The following is an 18,546-nucleotide window of genomic DNA, read 5'->3' on the forward strand; positions in this document are numbered from 1 at the left end:
TCACTTTCTGATTCATAGGCATTTTTAAAGACACAGATATTATTATAAACAAGCTTAGCTACTGGTAATTCTTGTAAGAGACATGACGCAAACTTGAGCCTCTTATGCTATAAATAAAAGATATGCTGCATATGCATTTCCCTGGGTGAATCTGCTTTTGGAATTCTTTTTGCCTTGTGCTGATACATTTTTTACATTGTCTTTTGGATGTGCATTGGGCCTCAGGAGACATGTAATCTCTTTATTGAGAAGGATGATCTGACTCTTCCAGTGAAGATGGTAGTGTAGACAGACATGGCTTGCCTTTTCACACAACCACATCAAAATTAAAACTAAAATGTAGAACAGTCATCACTCAGATCATCAGAAATTGAGTCGAATTTAAGGAATCATCAGAAATTGAGTCGAATTTAATTCCTGACACATTCCATTGTGTCAGGAAGCCTGACAACTATGGAATTAAAGAATACACAAACATCTGAGCTGGAGAAGTGGATCAGGCTGGCCCCACACTCATATGTGGTGGACAAAATTCAGGAGGGATATCTCAGGAGCAAGGAGTTCCAACCCCACACCAGACCCCCAGCCCAGGGTTCCAGTGCCAGGAAGATAAGTCACTACAGCTTTTGGCTGCAAAAACCAGGGAGATTGAGTTGGTGAAAGAAACTTCTGAAGCTCTGAGCAGTTCCTCTTAAAGAACCCATACATGGACTCACCTACTCAGACTCACTCCCTCTGAGCTCCATTACCAAGGCAGCAGCTTCAAAGGCACCACTGGCATACAGGGAGGAATTGAATTGTCTGGCATCAAGGCAAGCGGAAGCCATTGTCCCTTTTCTAAACCCTCCCCTCGACAGAGCCACAGAGCCTGCGAGCTGGTGCCATATCTGAGACTCCATCAACAAGGCTAACACTGTTTGACCTGCCTTGGAGATCCCCAGAGACTCCACCCTACCCAACCTATGGACCTACCCAAGCTGCTTTTCCATATGAATGGCTGATCTTGGCTCATGCTTCACAACTTCCTAAATCCTCTCAAACAAGTAGCAGCTGACCTCAGTGAGCCCCAGGCCCAGTACTAGCAGCAGCCAGCCTAGATTCACAGGTTGGCTTTGCCTGGGAATCTCCAACCCCAGCACAGATAGCAGCCATCTCGGATTGCTTTATAGTTCAGGCAGGGTGGCCCTGGGGAAAACACAGGTGGGGGCTGATCTTGGCCTGCACCACTCAGGAAACCCCAGGGCCTATGCACCCAGTGGACCGCTATAGACCATGCTGGTGCACAACCCCCCTGAACCTGCACAACTGATTCTACATAGAGAGCAGAGGCTGGTGGTAAGTGGCCACAGTCAATCCTTGCAGCTGATTGGCCTGGGTGAATCCCTCCCATGGATCTGCCAACAGCAACCAAGGCTCAACTACAAGAGGAGGGGGTACTCAGTCCACACAAAGGGCAAACCTTGAGTACCCACCTTGGGTGATGGGGGAGGCTGTGCCACTGGGCCCTTACTACATTAGGCCGCACTACCAAGGCATGGGGTCAAAGAAGCTCTACCTACTACATAGAAACAAACACAGGGAGGCTGCCAAAAGGAGGAGACAAAGAAACATGGCCCAAATGAAAGAACACATCAAAACTCCAGAAAAAGAGCTAAACAAAATGGAGATAAGCAATCAAATGCAGAGTTCAGAACACTGGTTATAAGAATGCTCAAGGAACTTAGTGAGGACCTTAAAAACATAAAAAAGATCTAGACAGAAACAAAGGATACACTAATTGAAATGAACAATTTACAGAGAACAGTAGAGTGGATGAAGCCGAGAATCATATCAATAATTTGGAATATAAAGGAGAAAAAACAACCAATCAGAACAAGATAAAAAAGAATTTAAAAAATGAGGATAGTATAACCAGCCTCTGGGACTACTTCAAGAGGTCCAACATTCACATCATAGGGGTACCAAAACAAGGAGAGAAAGAGCAAGAAATTGGAAATCTATTTGAAAAAGTAATGAAAGAAATTTTCCCTAATATGATGAAGGAAATACACATGCAAGTCCAGGAATCATAGAGTCCCATTTATAATGGATGCAAAGAGGCCCACTCCAAGGCACATCATAATTAAAATGAGAAAGGTTAAAGGTAAAGAGAAAATCTTAAAAGCAACAAGAGGAAATAAGTTAGTTAGTTAGTCTTAGGGGGTTTCCCCTAAGACTGTCAGCTGATTTCTCAAAAGAAACTTTGCAGGATAGAAGGGACTGATAAGAAATATTCGAAGTGATGAAAAGCAGGGACCTATAGCTAAGATTCCTCTACTCAGCAAAGCTATCACTTAGAATATAAGAGCAGATAAAGAGCTTCCCAAAAAGAAAAAAATAAATAAGTTCTTTGTCACCAAACCATTATTATATGAAATGTTAAAGGGACTCATTTAAAAAAATATATCAAACTGTGAATAGTAAAATGGCAAAAAAAAAACATATCCACCAATAATTGAAACTAAAAAACAAGCTACACAAACAAGAAGGACAGAGACAGAATCACGGATATGGAGAGTGTTTTGATGGTTGCCAGATAGGAAAAAAGTATGGAGGAATGGATAACAGGTGAGGGGCTTAAGAAGTACAAATCGATAGTTACAGAATAGCCATGGGAATGTAAACTACAGTATAGAAAATGGAGTAGCCAGATAACTTATATGAGTGACCCATGGACATGAACATGAATTGCCTGAGGAGATGGGGAGTGCTGGGTGGAAGGGGCAAAGAGAAAAAAATCAGGACAACTGTAATAGCACAACCAATAAAATATAATTTTTTTTAAAAAAGAAGGATGATCTGTGTATTGTCAGCCCTGTAGTACAGAGAAAAATATGCCCTTTCCACCCAGGCATGGCTGACCAGTCCCATCTTGGCAGTCTACCCCAGGCTAAACAAAAACAGCTTTTGTCTTGTTTTATTCTGCGATTGCTCGGACACTGGCCTTCACTGTAGCTGTCTGCAGTTGAGCATCTACAAAGCAGCATCTGCATATCAGTGATGTGAGGGTCATTATACTTTGCCAACTGTTGTCTTTCTGGATCTCATATTGATCCATTAACTGTGTGCTAAGCAAACAAATTCAGGGTGAATGTTTGAATAGGCCATTTCCCAAAGAAATCTAAAGCAATAAATCAGCCAGTGGTGTTTTTTTTTGGTTTTTTGCTTTTTTTATTTTTTTATCCCATTACTTAGATGCTCCTGAGTATTTTAAATGTGCTTTAGAAAAGGGAATGTTCAAATGGTGCTTTGGTGAAGTAAGGGAAAAAGCAGAAATAAATGAAAGGTATAGTAGCAGCTTTTCTAACACCACATTCAAATATAATGTACTTCCATTTTAATTATGTCATTTCCCCTAGACATCGCACACCCTTTTGGAAACCTCTCTGAAGTAATATTTGTCACACCTAATGTTATTTGATCCTACAAAAGAATGTGGACAGGGCCCATGCGGGGCCTGGTTCTTTAGAAGCAGCAAGTGAATTAGAAATTCAAGTGTATGCTCGTAGTGACACAGAAGGACATCTCTAGCTTTTCATTTTCCATTTGTTCCCTTATGGAAGCAGAGCCAACAATGATGAGTTTCATAATTCCCAAACTACTAATAGCTTTCTCTTTTCTCCTTAAGCTCCTTGAAATCCTGACTCCAAGAAAAAGTTTTCTTTTATGAATGGAATTTGAGAGTATTTTCAGATTAAGTTTTATAACCTCTAAACTCACCTTCCCTGGCTTGCTTGCTTTCGGAAGGAAGGGCCAGGACTGAAGGGACTAGAGAGAAAATCCTTAAAATGCTCTAAAGGTTTCCTAAGGGCCTGACCTTGGCCCAGGTCATATGCAGTCGTATGCTACAGGCAGAGACTCGAAGCAGACTGGGGAATACAATTTGACCTTGGAACACTTGACCTTGTAGTCCCCCATCTTGGCCTTGTTGTGGTGATAAGTCAGGTGTTCAGATCAAAGGGCATATGACCATGACTCAAACTCCAGGATTGTTCTGTGTGGAGACTCCTTATGTCTGCCCACTCGGTACCCATCTCCACGTGGCCAGTGAGAATGTGACTATTTTGTCTTTTGTGCTTGCCGTTGGTCACAGCAGCCAAAGGTAGCCCACAAAGCTTACTTTCCAACTTGAAAGCTGAATTGTGTGTTCTACAGGTTATATTTTTAGAGGAAACTTTTTCCATGTGTAATGCTGGAATGGGTCTTGCCCCGTGTTCCTTGCTGTTGCATGTGTCGTGTGCTCCCGATCTCTGACATGCTTCTTTGTTTTCTGTGTGTTACAGGCAGCATAGTCTACCTCGGGATGATGGTGGGGGCGTTCTTCTGGGGAGGACTGGCGGACAAAGTGGGGAGGAAGCAGTCTCTGCTGATCTGCATGTCTGTCAACGGATTCTTTGCCTTCCTTTCTTCATTCGTCCAAGGTTATGGCTTCTTCCTCTTCTGTCGCTTACTTTCTGGATTCGGGTAAGGTTTTCTCCTTTGTATTTTATAGTAATGCATTTATTATTAATAATTGTACATGCTATCCACTCTAGAGGACCTCACTACCGAGAAATTATCCCTTAACATATCCCCTTCACTGCCTTGTGTCCCTAAGAAGGGGCCATAATGTCACTTCTTAGAAATACAGTCATCAGCCTTTCAGTCCAGAGGAGAAGGGAACATATGTCTGTGTTCTCACGGCTGATTCATTTCGTGTTTTTCTTCTAGGAAATGGGTATTGTTTTAACTGGAAAGCTGTTTCTAAGGCAGAGCACATTCATAAGTGTGTTTTTCTTCTGAAAATTTAATTTAAGCAAGAAATAGCTCTGGTCCTACATTATGAACAAATTAAAGGTTTGGACCACTTCGGCATTCTCTTAAATCCAGGATGAGAGTATCTCCAGTAAAGGTTATTTTATTGATCTACATTAACAGCATATTTAACTAGGAAGGAAGCCTGTTTTTGACTTTTGTTGAATTAACAGAAGTTGTACTGTTAGCCGAGTGCAACGGCACAGCAGAGCCAGTGGGGTAGCCATTTTCTTTAAGGAGCTCGAAGCACTCATTACTACTGAGTCAACTCACACCTTAGGAGAACCTAGTACTCGATTAGAGGAGTCCAAGAAACTGCTTTGATAAGGAAAAAAATGGAAGAAAGCTTTCTGATTTGTTCTTGAGAACTTTATTTTCTTTCATTAGAGACATTCTTTCTCTGGGGTGTCTGACATAAGATAAATCTATAGGAATCATATAAAAATAAACAAATGAAGATAGGGAAGGATACAGTGCTGGGTTATGACCTTGAAAAGCCTGTCAGTTGTGGTTGTTGATGATGGAGGTACCCACACAGCAAAACACAGCTTTGCCAAAAGAGAAGGTCAGAGAACTACAACATGTTTTTTGTTTATTTCTAATTTTTTAGACAGAGGAGAAGGGAGGTAAAAGGAAAGGGAGAGAAACATCAGTGTGTAGTTGCCACTCATGCACCATCGGCTGGGGACCTGGCCCACACACCAGGCATGTGCCCTGACTGGGAATCGAACAGGCAACCCTTCAGTTTGCAAGCTGGCACTAAATCCACTGAGCCACACCAGACAGGGTCTTTCTTAATCTTCTTATACCCCCTCATATGCTACGTTCTGCATACAATGGGCAAATAGACTAACTTGCACAGATTTCAGGAAATTTTCTCAGAATACATACACTCCAGTAAACCTAGAGAGCTGGAAAGTTTGGGAAAGTGTAAAAATATTATTTCCTTAAGAAAAAGAGGATCAGAATCAATAACTTGCTTTATGATGATGGAGGAGGAGGGCTTTTCTTCCGTAGAGGGGCCCTTTGATGCTCAGAGCTCTGTGTGAGATTGGCTTACATACACTGCTGACTCGGGGAGGTAATTTGCCCGGTGGGTTCAAGGGCTGCAGCATCCCTAATTCTGAGAGAATTCGGACACCTGAGGAAGAACAGGTATTATTTGGGGCTCTTTGTTAATGGCCCTTCCCCAGGTCCATAGGATGAGACTTTCTTTTTCACCAGGAAAAACCAAGGTTTCCTTCCACTTCCTATTACCTATGTAATACCATTAGACTGTCGGGAGAAGGCTAATAGCCTAAATTTTGAAGTTTCCAGACCTTTCCATTTGCAATCTTTCCCAGGAAATTTCACCCATATCCACAGACTCAAAAGTACCTGACTGTGGTGAAATTATTATGGCGATTTTAAGTGCCAGTCTGCGTTGTGATACGGCCAACCCAGTTGACTGCAGAGAAAAGGACTATTATGGTGGCTGCAAAACACTCAAACCTAATGGACTGTCCAGACACCAATTCAAGGGCAGCACAGAAACAGAGCCTGCTTGGGTATATTCACGACGTCATCTTATTCCCTGTTGCAGACAAATCATTCCTCAGCTAGCAGCTCAGGGCTGCTGACCTCTTAATAACATAATTTATCTAGCAAAGCACAGACTGTGTATTGCTAACTCAGCTGGGCTCCCTAAATTATAATACTGGAGGCAAACGCACTGTGCCTTTGGGAAATTCGCAAGACTGAAAGTCCAGAAATCCAAGTCCATCTACCCCTGCCCTTCACTGTGGGACCTTGGGAAAGTCTCTCAGCTTTTCCAGCCTGGTACATGTTTTGAAAAGGGAGATAATCATATTTGACATTCCTACCTGGGAGTGTGAGGATCAAGTGATATAATGTATTAGAAGTCCTGGCGGAGGAGGGGGGGGGAGGGTAAGGTTAGGAGGGCTCCCCATGGCGTGGCACTTCCTGTTCTCTTTGCTCTTTGTCGCATCCCTTCAGCTAAGCTGCCTGTGCATTGCCTCAGGGTGACCACAGAGGGACAGGGGAAAGAAGCCTCTTTCTGGCTCTGAAATTTTAAGGCTTACCTGTGGGGGAAGCTGAAAGGATGAAGCACAGGCAAAAGACTTGGGAGAGGCTGGGGTGAGTGACATGGGCCTCCCTGGCCCCCAGAAGAGGTGGAGATTCCCGGGGCTGCGGGCAGGGCTAAGAGGAGCCACGTGAGCGACTTACCTGGGCCCAGGTGGCGAAACACCCAGAGTCTGTGAGATCCAGCAGCTGAGGGGACCTGAGAAATGATGTCAAAGAAAATGGAGAAAGTCTTCTTCAGCTGAGTTTATGGGTCATGTTACCTACATGTGACATATGAAGTGCCACATCTATGACAGAATTTTTATACGTTTTTTTATTAAAATATAGTTGATATACAATAGTCTGTTGGTTATAATGTGTATTAGTTTCAGGTGTACAATATAGTGAATTTGACATTTCTATAGCTTACAATGCGATCACCCCACTAATTCTAAGTAATCATCTGTCATTGTGCAAATCTATCATAATATTATTGACTATAGTCTCCTTCCTCTTTTCACCGGTCTCACAACTTCTCCCTTCTGGTAATCGTCCCTTTGGTCTCTATTTCTATGAATCTGGGGTGGGTTTTTTTGGTCTGTTTCTCATTTTTCTTTAGATTCTGCATATAAGTGAAACCACACAGTACTTGTCTTTCTCTGCCTTACTTATTTCACTTAGCACAATACCCTCTAGACCAGGGGTATCCAACTGTTTGGTGTCTCTGGGCCACACTGGAAGAAGAAGAGTTGTCTTGGGCCACATATTAAATACATTGTGACATGTAATTACAAAAAAATCTCGTGTTTGAAGTGAATTTACGATTTTGTGTTGGGCCACATTCATAGCCATGGTGGCCTGCAGGTTGGACACATGAGCTAGATCCTTCCATGTTGTTACAAATGATGAGCTTTCATTCTTTTTTAATATTGCTGCATGATATTCCATTGTGTGTGTGTGTGTGTGTGTGTGTGTGTGTGTGTGTACGCACATATATAGGTTTTTCTCAGCAGCTCTAGAGTTCATCCAGACACCTGTCTCTGAATTGCTGGGTGGTCTCAGCCAAATCTTTTCTCCAATTCCTCTTCCCTCACCTCAGGAAAGCACTCTGGCACCTGCTGTAGCTTTGCAGTTCCAGCTTTGGCGCAATGGTGGAGCTTTCACAGGTGTGCATGAGCCCTAGCCCCAAGATGCCCAAGATGCTTTCAGTCTGGTCACAGAAGGAAGACACACTAACAGAGCTCTTATTCTCTGCCTGCTAAGAACCAGTCTGTGCCTGAACAGACATAGCACGGGGTGTGGGAAGAAAGAGAAAACAATGATAAAACTTCCACATAAAGGCTGCTCTTATTTTTAAAAGCATATGATATGTAAACCCTTTTCATTTCCATCACATATGAACTCAGTGCATGAGCAGCTGGAGCGTTGATGTGTTCCCTTTTTATTTAAGCTTACTTTACTAAAAGTTAAGCCAAACAGTTAAGGCTTTTATCCTGGAGTCCTTAAATAAGAGATCTTGTTATATCTACTTAATTAAGCAGCTCCCTTCATTCACATCAGATCTGGTTTGTAAATTGAGGAAAACCAGGTGACCAAGGAAGCAAGGTTTTAGAATGCTGGGAATTTTTCTGTCCTGGGCCTTTGGTGCTCAGATCCTGCCACGCTCTGCATGTTGCCCAGGAGCATCCCTCTTGCCATCCTTTCTGCTTTAAAGGCTTTTCTCCCAGAACCTCAGCACACATGGCCTCAGGCCACCCTGAAACCAGCCTCCCAGTGTCCTTCACCACAGAAAGACACTGGGAGTTCTGTTTAGTCTTCTTGGTAGCACTTATTGATAATAAAAGTATTATGTTTACTTTTTATGAGCTTATTTCCCTCCTCTACCAGCATGTGAATTCCAGAAGGGTAGGGATTGATAAGACAAGTATCCTATCTTCACTGCTTAATAGCCCAAGGTGGGCGTGGTTACTGTGAAGGGCGGAGTCAAAGCAGCAGCTGCAGTCCTCTGACTGCTCAGACCTGTGTGGATGGTGCTCCTAGAAGTGAAAGAGATGGATCTTACTTGATCTGTATACACAGAAGAGTTCTAGGTCAAGTGAACAAAAGTTTATCTTGAATCATAAAAACAGTGTCATGGCACCACAATCAATTCCCAGCTACAGAGAGGGGGAGACTGGGTCTCCTGAGGAAGGATCCTTGTACACTACTGAAAATTTATACTGTTAATCTTTTTCCCAGCCTTCCTCAAGGAACCTTCAGCCATTTACCAGGGTAACTGTGCATGAAGGAAAAGGAAATAATCAGATTTTTCAGGACTTATTTACTAGGCACTAGTTCTAAACTGCCACTGATTCCAGGAGACCTAAAATGTCACCGTGGCCCACCATCAGGGAAGGGACTGATGGAGATCAGATGATCCGTGGAGTTTTAGCTCAGGTTCATCTCACAGTAGGTTCAGTGGGCTCCTGAATCTGTCCCGTGGTTGTTTCTGGGTCCCATTGTATTGCAACTGACAGAATCTTTGCATCGGCACAGCAGGTGTCCACCTGTTCCACACACTGGGAATCTCAGGGGAGGATGAGAATTTCTGGGTCACAGACCAACACATCCACTAATGGAACCAGAAGTGACACAGCTGGGACTTAAGCTACAGTTAAGTCTTTTGAACTAGCATCTGTGTGAAAAAGTAAACTGTGCATTCTAAATCCAGGGTTAAAATGCCTTCATGTTGATTTTATTGAAAATGCCATAGGTTGCTCTGTCTTACTTCATTGTTGAAGCATCATTAGCAGCACTGGGTTATATTCCTGTTTCTAAACATAAAGGAGACAGGGAGGAGCACTTTGTTTGGCCTGAGGACTCTCTGGGCTTATGATTTCATTGCCTCCATATGTCCTTTCCACTTAATTCACCACACCAAGTCATGAGTCTATTTTCTTAGTAACATAAATATGCCCAGCTGCCATATTTTGTGAGACTTGAAATATTTATTCAGCTCCAAGAATGATTTTCCTGCCAGGGACAACAGTGTTTTGCAGGAATGAGGCAAAGGGCATCTCTAATTATTCTGCTGTCTCTCACTTTCCGAGTGAATCTCACTCCAGGGAACAGACACTTTCCTCTCCTCTTTTGTTACAGAGAACTGGAAAGATGGGAAGTGGAATTGACACCCCTGATTCATTTTCATTTGCCCAGGATTAAATTATTTGCTTCTAGTCACTGTTAATTATGGGAATGGGAATGCTTCAGAAGCCGGGTAACGTCTGGGGTGGGAGCTGCCCACTGCGGGCCTGGCACTGCTGAGCGTGAAGGTCAGGAGAAAAGTACAACAGCAACGGAAATTAAGATGAAATTTCCAAGTGTCTACCCCTAGTAAATGGGCAGTCACTTCTCCCTCGGCATACGGAGCCTCACAAACGTGTGCTTCGTAGCTCTTTGCAACATCCATCCATTAACTCACTATATTAAGTTATATTAACCAGAATGCTTTTGCTTTGTAGAAATGATCGCCATTAACTGGAATTCTTCAAGGTGTTCTATCACAGCATCTCCTTTATTTCCACAACAGCCTTAAATAATTAGGAATGCAAAAATGTGGTGCCTTTTTAAGTCAGAAGATTGAGGCACAGATAGATTGACTTCCAAACGCCCAGTAGACACTTGCCTTCCCAGGTCTTCTGCTTTTTTTGCCTGTTTCTAAATGATAAGCTTTGCTTTCAAAGTAGACTTCCTCTTGATATGTTGATTTTCTTATCATATTGGGAAAATGCAGGCCATTTTTAAAATTTTCAAAACTTTTAAAGTCTGTTTTATCAAAGACTTTATCCTGTGAGAGAAACTACATTAAGCAATTTATAAATATCGCCTCATTTACATCTTATGTTGCCTCTATGAGGAAGACAATATTTGTTCTACCCACTTAAGAGATGAGAAGAGTGAGGCACAGAGAGGTTAGTTCTGGTCCAAGGTCACACAGTAAGTGGTATAATCATACCCAGGCAGTCTGGCTCCAGAGCCCATGCTCATAACCAGCAGGCAGTGCTGTCTCAGATTCAATAAGATGTGTCTGGTTTCAGCCCTGGCTGGTGCGGCTCAGTGGATTGAATGCCAGCCAGTGAACCAAAGGGTCTCTGGTTCGATTCCCAGTCAGGGCACATGCCTGGGTTGTGGGCCAGGTCCCCAATGGGGGCACATGAGAGGCAACCACACACTGTTTCTCTCTTTCTCTTTCTCCCCCTCTGTCTAAAAATAAAGAAAGAAATATTTTTAAAAATTAAAGAAATGTCTGATTTCATATGACACAAGACTCAAAACATGATAGGCACTAAGGCACTAAGTACACATGTTGAAAGACCTGTTCAAAATATTTCTGATTTAGAGAACGAAAATAAAAAGCCTCTCTCAGTATGGAAGATGAGGCAACAGGCTAAGTTAGCTTTAATCCAAAAATAATTATAAACCCAGATTGTGAACAGGGGGTCAGTGCTTTCTTAGGCTTGTATTGTCCAATAGACCACATGTAACTGCCGAGCATTTGAAATGTGGCCAAATTAAGATGTGCTGTCAATGAAAAATTACATAGCACTAAATTTCAAAATTTATAGCACATGTAAAAGAATGCAAAATATTTCATTAATTAATAATTTTTGTATTGATCACAAGTCAAACTGATAATATTTGGATATTGGGTTAAATGAATATATGTTGAAATTAACTTTCCTTGATTGTTTTGCTGTTTTAATATATTTTCTAGAAAATTAAAAATTATATATGGTTCGCATAGTATTGCTATTGGAAAGCACTGCTTTAGATAGTGCTTCTTATGAGAATTTCCAACCTAAGGTTGACCTCTGGACACACTTCATTTCCCACTACACCCTTTAGCAAAGGTGCTGCTGATTTCTCGAGAGAAGTATCAGAGCAAAAGATCTTCTAGATGAACTCACAGCGTGTAGTTGTGAAAAAATAGCCGTATGCACTCTTTAGATTCAATTCTGTGAGCTCCTTGAGGGCAGGAAATTGTGGTCTTCATGCCGGTACCTCCAGCAACTGGTGATGTGCCTGGCCCCAGAGTTGGGCTGGGTTAGGGGGTTGTTGGGGAGATGACAGACGATGGGTAAGTGGCAGGTGGGTTGGAGGGCGAAGAGAGGAATTAATGAGTAGATATGTACAGCCTGGAAAAATCTGCATATTCTTATCATTTCTTATAGTTCATCATAATGATCACCTTGATTTGTGACACCATTTAGGTGCTATGGGAATAAATGTATTTTTCCAGCTCTTTCAACAGCCGGATTAATTATTTTCCAGGAAGCATTAGACTCCCAGTCTATCACCGTGCCTTTTCCCCCCAGTGGCTCCAGGTCTATTGCTGTGGACACACAGACTTCTCTAAGTATGGGGGCTCGGGGCACCAGCTGGATGGCAAACAAGGGCTAGGGGTTGGATTGCACCTACGTTTTCTTAGAAACACAATTTTTATCCATCTCATTTGTTTACATATCAATATTTTCAAAGTAGTTGTTTGCTACCAATTATTCTATTGATAGTTTATATATTATTGAAAATAGCAAAATTGCCTATATCAAAGAATATTATTCTTTAAATAATATTCTGTGGCTTCAGAGACTGGAGGACAGAAGCTACCCAAACCACTGATCACTTTCCCACTGCCACTGGGTGTGGGAGATTCCCATTCTTCATCTGATGAGTGGTTCAGTTACTAGGAAGTGTTCTTCTATTTCTCTCTTGATTACTTGCAATACAGATGTGCCTCCAAATCAATGTAGCCATCTCATTTTCTGTGCAAACCCAGCTCATTCAGAGACTGTTAGATCTGTGTTCATTCATCTAAGCCTCTGCACAGCCTCCTCTGTGGCAGTCTACTTACTTACACAAAGAGAAAGTTGCTGAAAAGGCCATCTCTGCGGCTGCTGCTTTTAGCTGTTTATTTCTGTGTCCAGTTGAAAACATAATCAATTGGTGCTTAATTGCTTCCTTTCTTTTCTGTTGATTCTGAGTAAGGATTAAAAATATATTCTTAAAAACTATTTGTAACTGAGATCCCTTGCATAAGCTATACCACTCACTATTCTTCTTATGGACCCATAATACTTGTCTTAATAAAAGCTGCCAGGGTCAGCCCTTGATGGACTTTGCCCTCTGTGCACAATCTGTATGAACACGTGACTTCACAGCAGTTATTCGACTTCCTCCTTAGTCACGTTGTCGCATAGCACCCCTCTTCCAGCGGAAATGTGAAGTGGAAGGTCCAGGTAAAGGACATGACAATCACGTGGTGGAATAAGTTAGAAGGAAATTATTCTCTGTGACACGCTCACTGGAGAATGACAGGAGAGCAGAGTTACTCAGGAGAATCCCTCCTCAGGACAAGAAGTCATCAGACATTCCATAATTTCTCCCCTAAATTCTCATCACACGTCAAGCCATTTTAAGTGCAATTACTCTTTTTATCTACAATTCCCCTCTTCCACTGCAGAACCCTGAGGCCCTCCTCATCTCGGTAGCCAGCATGATTCAGTGTGACGGGGTGCAGGGCCAACATAACCCACCCGCGAGTTGCCTTCTGAGCTGGCACAACACGAGGTGTGGCTGTGAAGTTTGCGGGCTTAGGACAGGCAGGCTTCCCAGGTTCTTACGGAGGTTTGGGCATGCAGTAACATTCGGCATTTTGCCTCATCCCGCTGTAACACTGATTTAACGTATGGGTCTCACTCTCCCAACGGGAGAAATTCTGTCTGTAAAGCTGATGCATCCTTTGCCTTACACAGAATCCCACTTGGGACTTTGTCTTAAACGCTGAGGAACACAGTGTTTCATGATGTTCACCAGATGCCTAGTATTGAGTCAAATACAGGCCTTTTGCGGTGCTGGGTGTGCACGCGCACGCGCAGACTGGGGTGGGAGAAGGCTCCCACCTCATCCTAGGAATGTGCTTGAATACATTTTTTAAGTTTCTTTATATTCCTATAATTAAAGTTGTCCAAACATAAAAATAAATGTTTTTAGGAAATAGTTCCAACTCTGAGATTTCAAATATCAATGTTCTATTTCATTTGTGTCAAAGTATTTACTTTGAATCCACTTATATAGAGTGTGGATTTTAATTGTTATTTCCTCTGAGCCTGCTATTACCAAAGATAATTAAGATTTGACTCCTTTGACAGCTAATAAAATACACTTAACATCCAATCCTGAGAAAAATTCCTTATTAGCCACCCTGATCAGATTGCTTCATTTTTGTAAATGTAAATGATGTCAGTAATGTAGACACATTCTGATGGGATATGAAATACTAGTGATAGTTAACATTGTAGCACACTGTAATTTTTTTTGTTTATGTTTGTTTAAAGGACATCATAGTAAGGTGGAGAGAAATGTTTTCCCCAAAATAGATGGTCAGCCCATAATGAGAAATGTGAATGCTTGGATTGTTTTGTAGGTCTCTGAATCTGAAGAACTTTGCAATGGATTTAAATAGACTCCCTCCCTCATTCTTCAGAGTCATTTATCCACTGACGTTAGAGTTTTTTGCTATCTGTCTTACAAACATTGAGAGACATTCATGCAAAAATAATCACCTTAAAAGCATTGGATCAAAACCAGCTGTTTTGCTTGTATGACCTTAAAAGCTGGTATTCTCTTTTATGCAACAATGACTTGTTTAGAACCAACAGGCGAGTGTACAGTCTTCCACTTGCCATTTCAGTTGCCCTGGAGTACATTTATCTCGGTGCAGGGCAGCCTGCCCTGTCTTACGTGCAACTGTGCCTTCATGAAGTGTGAGACATTGCTCTTTCGTGTGAAGTGTCCAGAATCCTGGTGAAATATTAATTAGGGTGTAAAAAGTCCACAACAAGGTCTTTTTTTGCACCAAGAAGTGAGGCCACAGATTAGGGACCTCAAACTTCATGATGCAGAGAAATGGATGCTTCACAAGTGGGTGGGGGGGGGGAAGCATTAAATGATTTATGACACAGAGATGTTAATTCCCATTAAACTGTGTATCATCATGAAATCTTTTGAAATCTGTTCAAAATTTCTGTTGCATTTTTAAATTTAACTGGCTGTTCATAGTTTGAGGTCCTCAAGAAGCCAGCCAGAGGACTGTGTGTACCTGAGGCTGTGCTATGGAGCCAGCTCTGACAGTGCCACATGCCTTTGATTCTTGTGGGGGCATCTGGCTGATAGACTGGGACCTGGCTGGCTACCCCTGGTGTGATAGCATTAAATTGTGCTGCATCTGAAGTCATGTGGAGTCATACATTTAGAAATTTTGGGTACAGCTGCCACATTCATCACCCAAGGGGACAGATACAGGTGCTTTAAATTAGCAATTTTACTTTTTTATTTTTTAAATTATATTTTATTGATCATGCTATTACAGTTGTCCAAATTTTCCCTTTTCCCCACTCTGCCCAGTAACCCCTCCCTTCCAGCAACACTCCTTCTTAGTTCATGTCCATGAGTTGTGCATATAAGTTCTTTGGCTTTTCCATTACGTATACCATTCTTAACATCACCCTATTTTGATCCTATCAATTATGCTTCTTATTCCATGTACCTTTCCCCTATTCCCCCCCTTCCCACTCCCTGCTGGTCACCCTCTAAATGATCTCCATGTCTATGATTCTGTCCCTGTTCTAGTTGTTTGCTTAGTTTGTTTTTGATGTTTAGATTCAGTACTTGATAGTTGTAAGTTTATTGTCATTTTCATGTTTATAGTTTTGATCTTTTCTTAAATAAGTACATTTAATATTTCATATAATAAGGGCTTGGTGATGATGAATTCCTTTGGTTTTACCTTTTCTGGGAAGCACTTTATCTGCCCTTCAATTCTAAGTGATAGCTTTGCTGGATAAAGTAATCTTGTTTGTAGGTCCTTGCTTTTCATCACTTTGGATACTTCTTGCCTGTAAAGTTCCTTTTGAGAAATCAGCTGAGAGTCTTATGGGAACTCCTGNCACATGCCTTTGTTTCTTGTGGGGGCATCTGGCTGATAGACTGGGACCTGGCTGGCTACCCCTGGTGTGATAGCATTAAATTGTGCTGCATCTGAAGTCATGTGGAGTCATACATTTAGAAATTTTGGGTACAGCTGCCACATTCATCACCCAAGGGAACAGATATAGGTGCTTTAAATTAGCAATTTTACTTTTTTATTTTTTAAATTATATTTTATTGATCATGCTATTACAGTTGTCCAAATTTTCCCCTTTCCCCCCTCTACCCAGTAACCCCTCCCTTCCAGCAACCCTCCCTCTTAGTTCATGTCCATGAGTTGTGCATATAAGTTCTTCAGCTTTTCCATTACATATACCATTCTTAACATCACCCTATTTTGTTCCTATCAATTATGCTTCTTATTCCATGTACCTTTCCCCCATTCTCCCCCTTCCCCCTCCCTGCTGGTCACCCTCTAAATGATCTCCATGTCTGTGATTCTGTCCCTGTTCTAGTTGTTTGCTTAGTTTGTTTTTGATGTTTAGATTCAGTACTTGATAGTTGTAAGTTTATTGTCATTTTCGTGTTTATAGTTTTGATCTTTTCTTAAATAAGTACATTTAATATTTCATATAATAAGGGCTTGGTGATGATGAATTCCTTTGGTTTTACCTTTTCTGGGAAGCACTTTATCTGCCCTTCAATTCTAAGTGATAGCTTTGCTGGATAAAGTAATCTTGTTTGTAGGTCCTTGCTTTTCATCACTTTGGATACTTCTTGCCTGTAAAGTTCCTTTTGAGAAATCAGCTGAGAGTCTTATGGGAAGTCCTGTGTATGTAACTCCTTTTCTCTTGCTGCTTTTAAGATCCTTTCTTTCTCTTTAATCTTTGGCGTTTTAATTATGATGTGTCTTTTGGGTCCAGCTTGTTTGGGACTCTTTGTGATTCCTCGACTTACATGTCTATTTCCTTCATCAAATTAGGGACGTTTTTTCTTTATTTTTTCAAATAAGTTTTCAGTTTCTTGCTCTTCCTCTTCTCCTGCTGACATCCCTGTGATTTGGACATTGGCCCTTTTGCAGATGTCCCAGAGTCTTCTTATTCTCCCCTCATTTTTTAAAATTCTTGTTTCTTTATTCTGTTCTGGTTGACTGTTTATTTCTTCCCTATGTTTCAATTCATTGATATGAACCCTGGTTTCCTTCCCTTCACTGTTGGTTCCCTGTGGACCTTTCTTTATTTCGCTTAATGTAGCCTCTATTTCTTCCCTCGTGCCTTTGCTATACTCAGTGAGATCTCTAAGCATCCTTATCACCAGTATTTTAAACTCTGCGCCTGATAGGTTGGCTATCTACATTTCACTTAGTTCTTTTACTGAGATTTTGCTCTGTTCTTTCATTTGGGCCATATTTCTTTGTCTCCTTAATTTGACAGCCTCCCTGTGTTTATTTCTGTGTATTGGGTACAGCTGCTTTGACTCCCTGTTTTGGTGCACCTGTTAGGGTTCCATGGGGCGGAGTCTTAGGTAATCACCAGGGTAGGGTGACTCACTTCAGCACTTTGTGGCTTTGTATGTGGGGGAGGGGTCAGAGAGGAAACAGTGTGTTCCTAACTGCTGGAGGCTTGTTTGACACTAGCCCTGCTTCCAGACATTTATGCAGCTGGTGCCCCTCTGGCTGTTGCCCTGGTTGTGGTTCCCAGAGTCTGTGGGTTTGCCTATGTTCTAGGACCCTGAGGGCCCTTCATTTGGACTCTCCCGAGAGACCCACGATTTCTTCTGTCACCCCAAACCCCACTGGCTTTTACAGCCAGAAGTAATGAGGCTTTATTTCCCTGTTGCTGGAACCCTGGGCTGCGCGGTCTAGCCTGGGACTGGGATGGCTCACTCCCTAGGTGTCCCTCCTGATTTTTATCCGCCACACATAAATGTGGGACCAACCGTCCGCTGGCAGCTGCTGCCGCTGCCCCACCACCTCTGCCTCACTGCTGCCACTCCTCGTCCTCTCCACCCTAACCCCCCTTCTCCGCCCCTCCTACCTGTCTGGATAAATGTGGCTTTTTAAATCCTTGGTCGTCAGACTTCCACACAGTTTGATTTTCTGGCAGTTCTGGGTGTTTTTTGTTTTGAGGTTAGTTGTGACCCTTCTTATGGTTGTGCAAGAAGGTGAGGTGTGTCTACCTATGCCTCCATGTTGACTGGAAGTCTTAGTTACTGATTTTTACTCTTGAACAGCAGCTCTTATTTGGGAACACATTGGGATTCATTATATATTTTCATTATATATGCATACACATGTACAGATATGCTTATAACATAAGTATGTTTATAATGGAGACAAAAGTTTTATGAAATGATACATATCCTTATTACTTGAGTGGTACTCAAATATCTTTATTTCTATTTAATTTTTAAAATGCTGCTTATAGCTACTAAATTAAATTCCATTAGTATTTTTCAAATTAATTAAAAATTACTGGCCTAAGTGGTCCGCCCCTGTCCCGCCGTGCAGGAGTTTGAGCAGGACACACCCGTGAAGAGCGGTGGTAGTTTGACCTACAGCTGAGGCAGGTGGCGTTGCGGGTCCTGCAGCTCGTTGGGTACACGGTTTCCCGCAGATACGGCCTTCCTCCAGATTGCATTCACTAAGGTCATTGCCCACACTTCTTTATCATAGCAAGATCTCTA

The 18,546-nt window shown here is 42.0% G+C and overlaps 1 protein-coding gene across 2 annotated transcripts in view; it reads left to right on the plus strand.

Annotated features, from left to right (window-relative positions):
• Positions 1–18,546, plus strand: part of SV2C (synaptic vesicle glycoprotein 2C) — a 189,825-nt gene that overhangs the window by 83,342 nt on the left and 87,937 nt on the right. For both annotated transcript variants that reach the window (XR_005064491.1, XM_037032193.1), the window contains exon 3: positions 4,323–4,503. Coding sequence is in view for 1 of the 2 variants with exons in the window: in XM_037032193.1 (XP_036888088.1) it covers positions 4,323–4,503 (181 nt within the window). In the remaining variant the exon portion in view is untranslated. The remainder of the gene's footprint in view (positions 1–4,322; positions 4,504–18,546) is intronic.

The sequence above is a fragment of the Sturnira hondurensis genome, unplaced genomic scaffold (genome assembly GCF_014824575.4).
Source record: "Sturnira hondurensis isolate 20B ecotype Veracruz unplaced genomic scaffold, ASM1482457v3 Scaffold0021354, whole genome shotgun sequence".
In the NCBI taxonomy this organism is placed as follows: Eukaryota; Metazoa; Chordata; class Mammalia; order Chiroptera; family Phyllostomidae; genus Sturnira; species Sturnira hondurensis.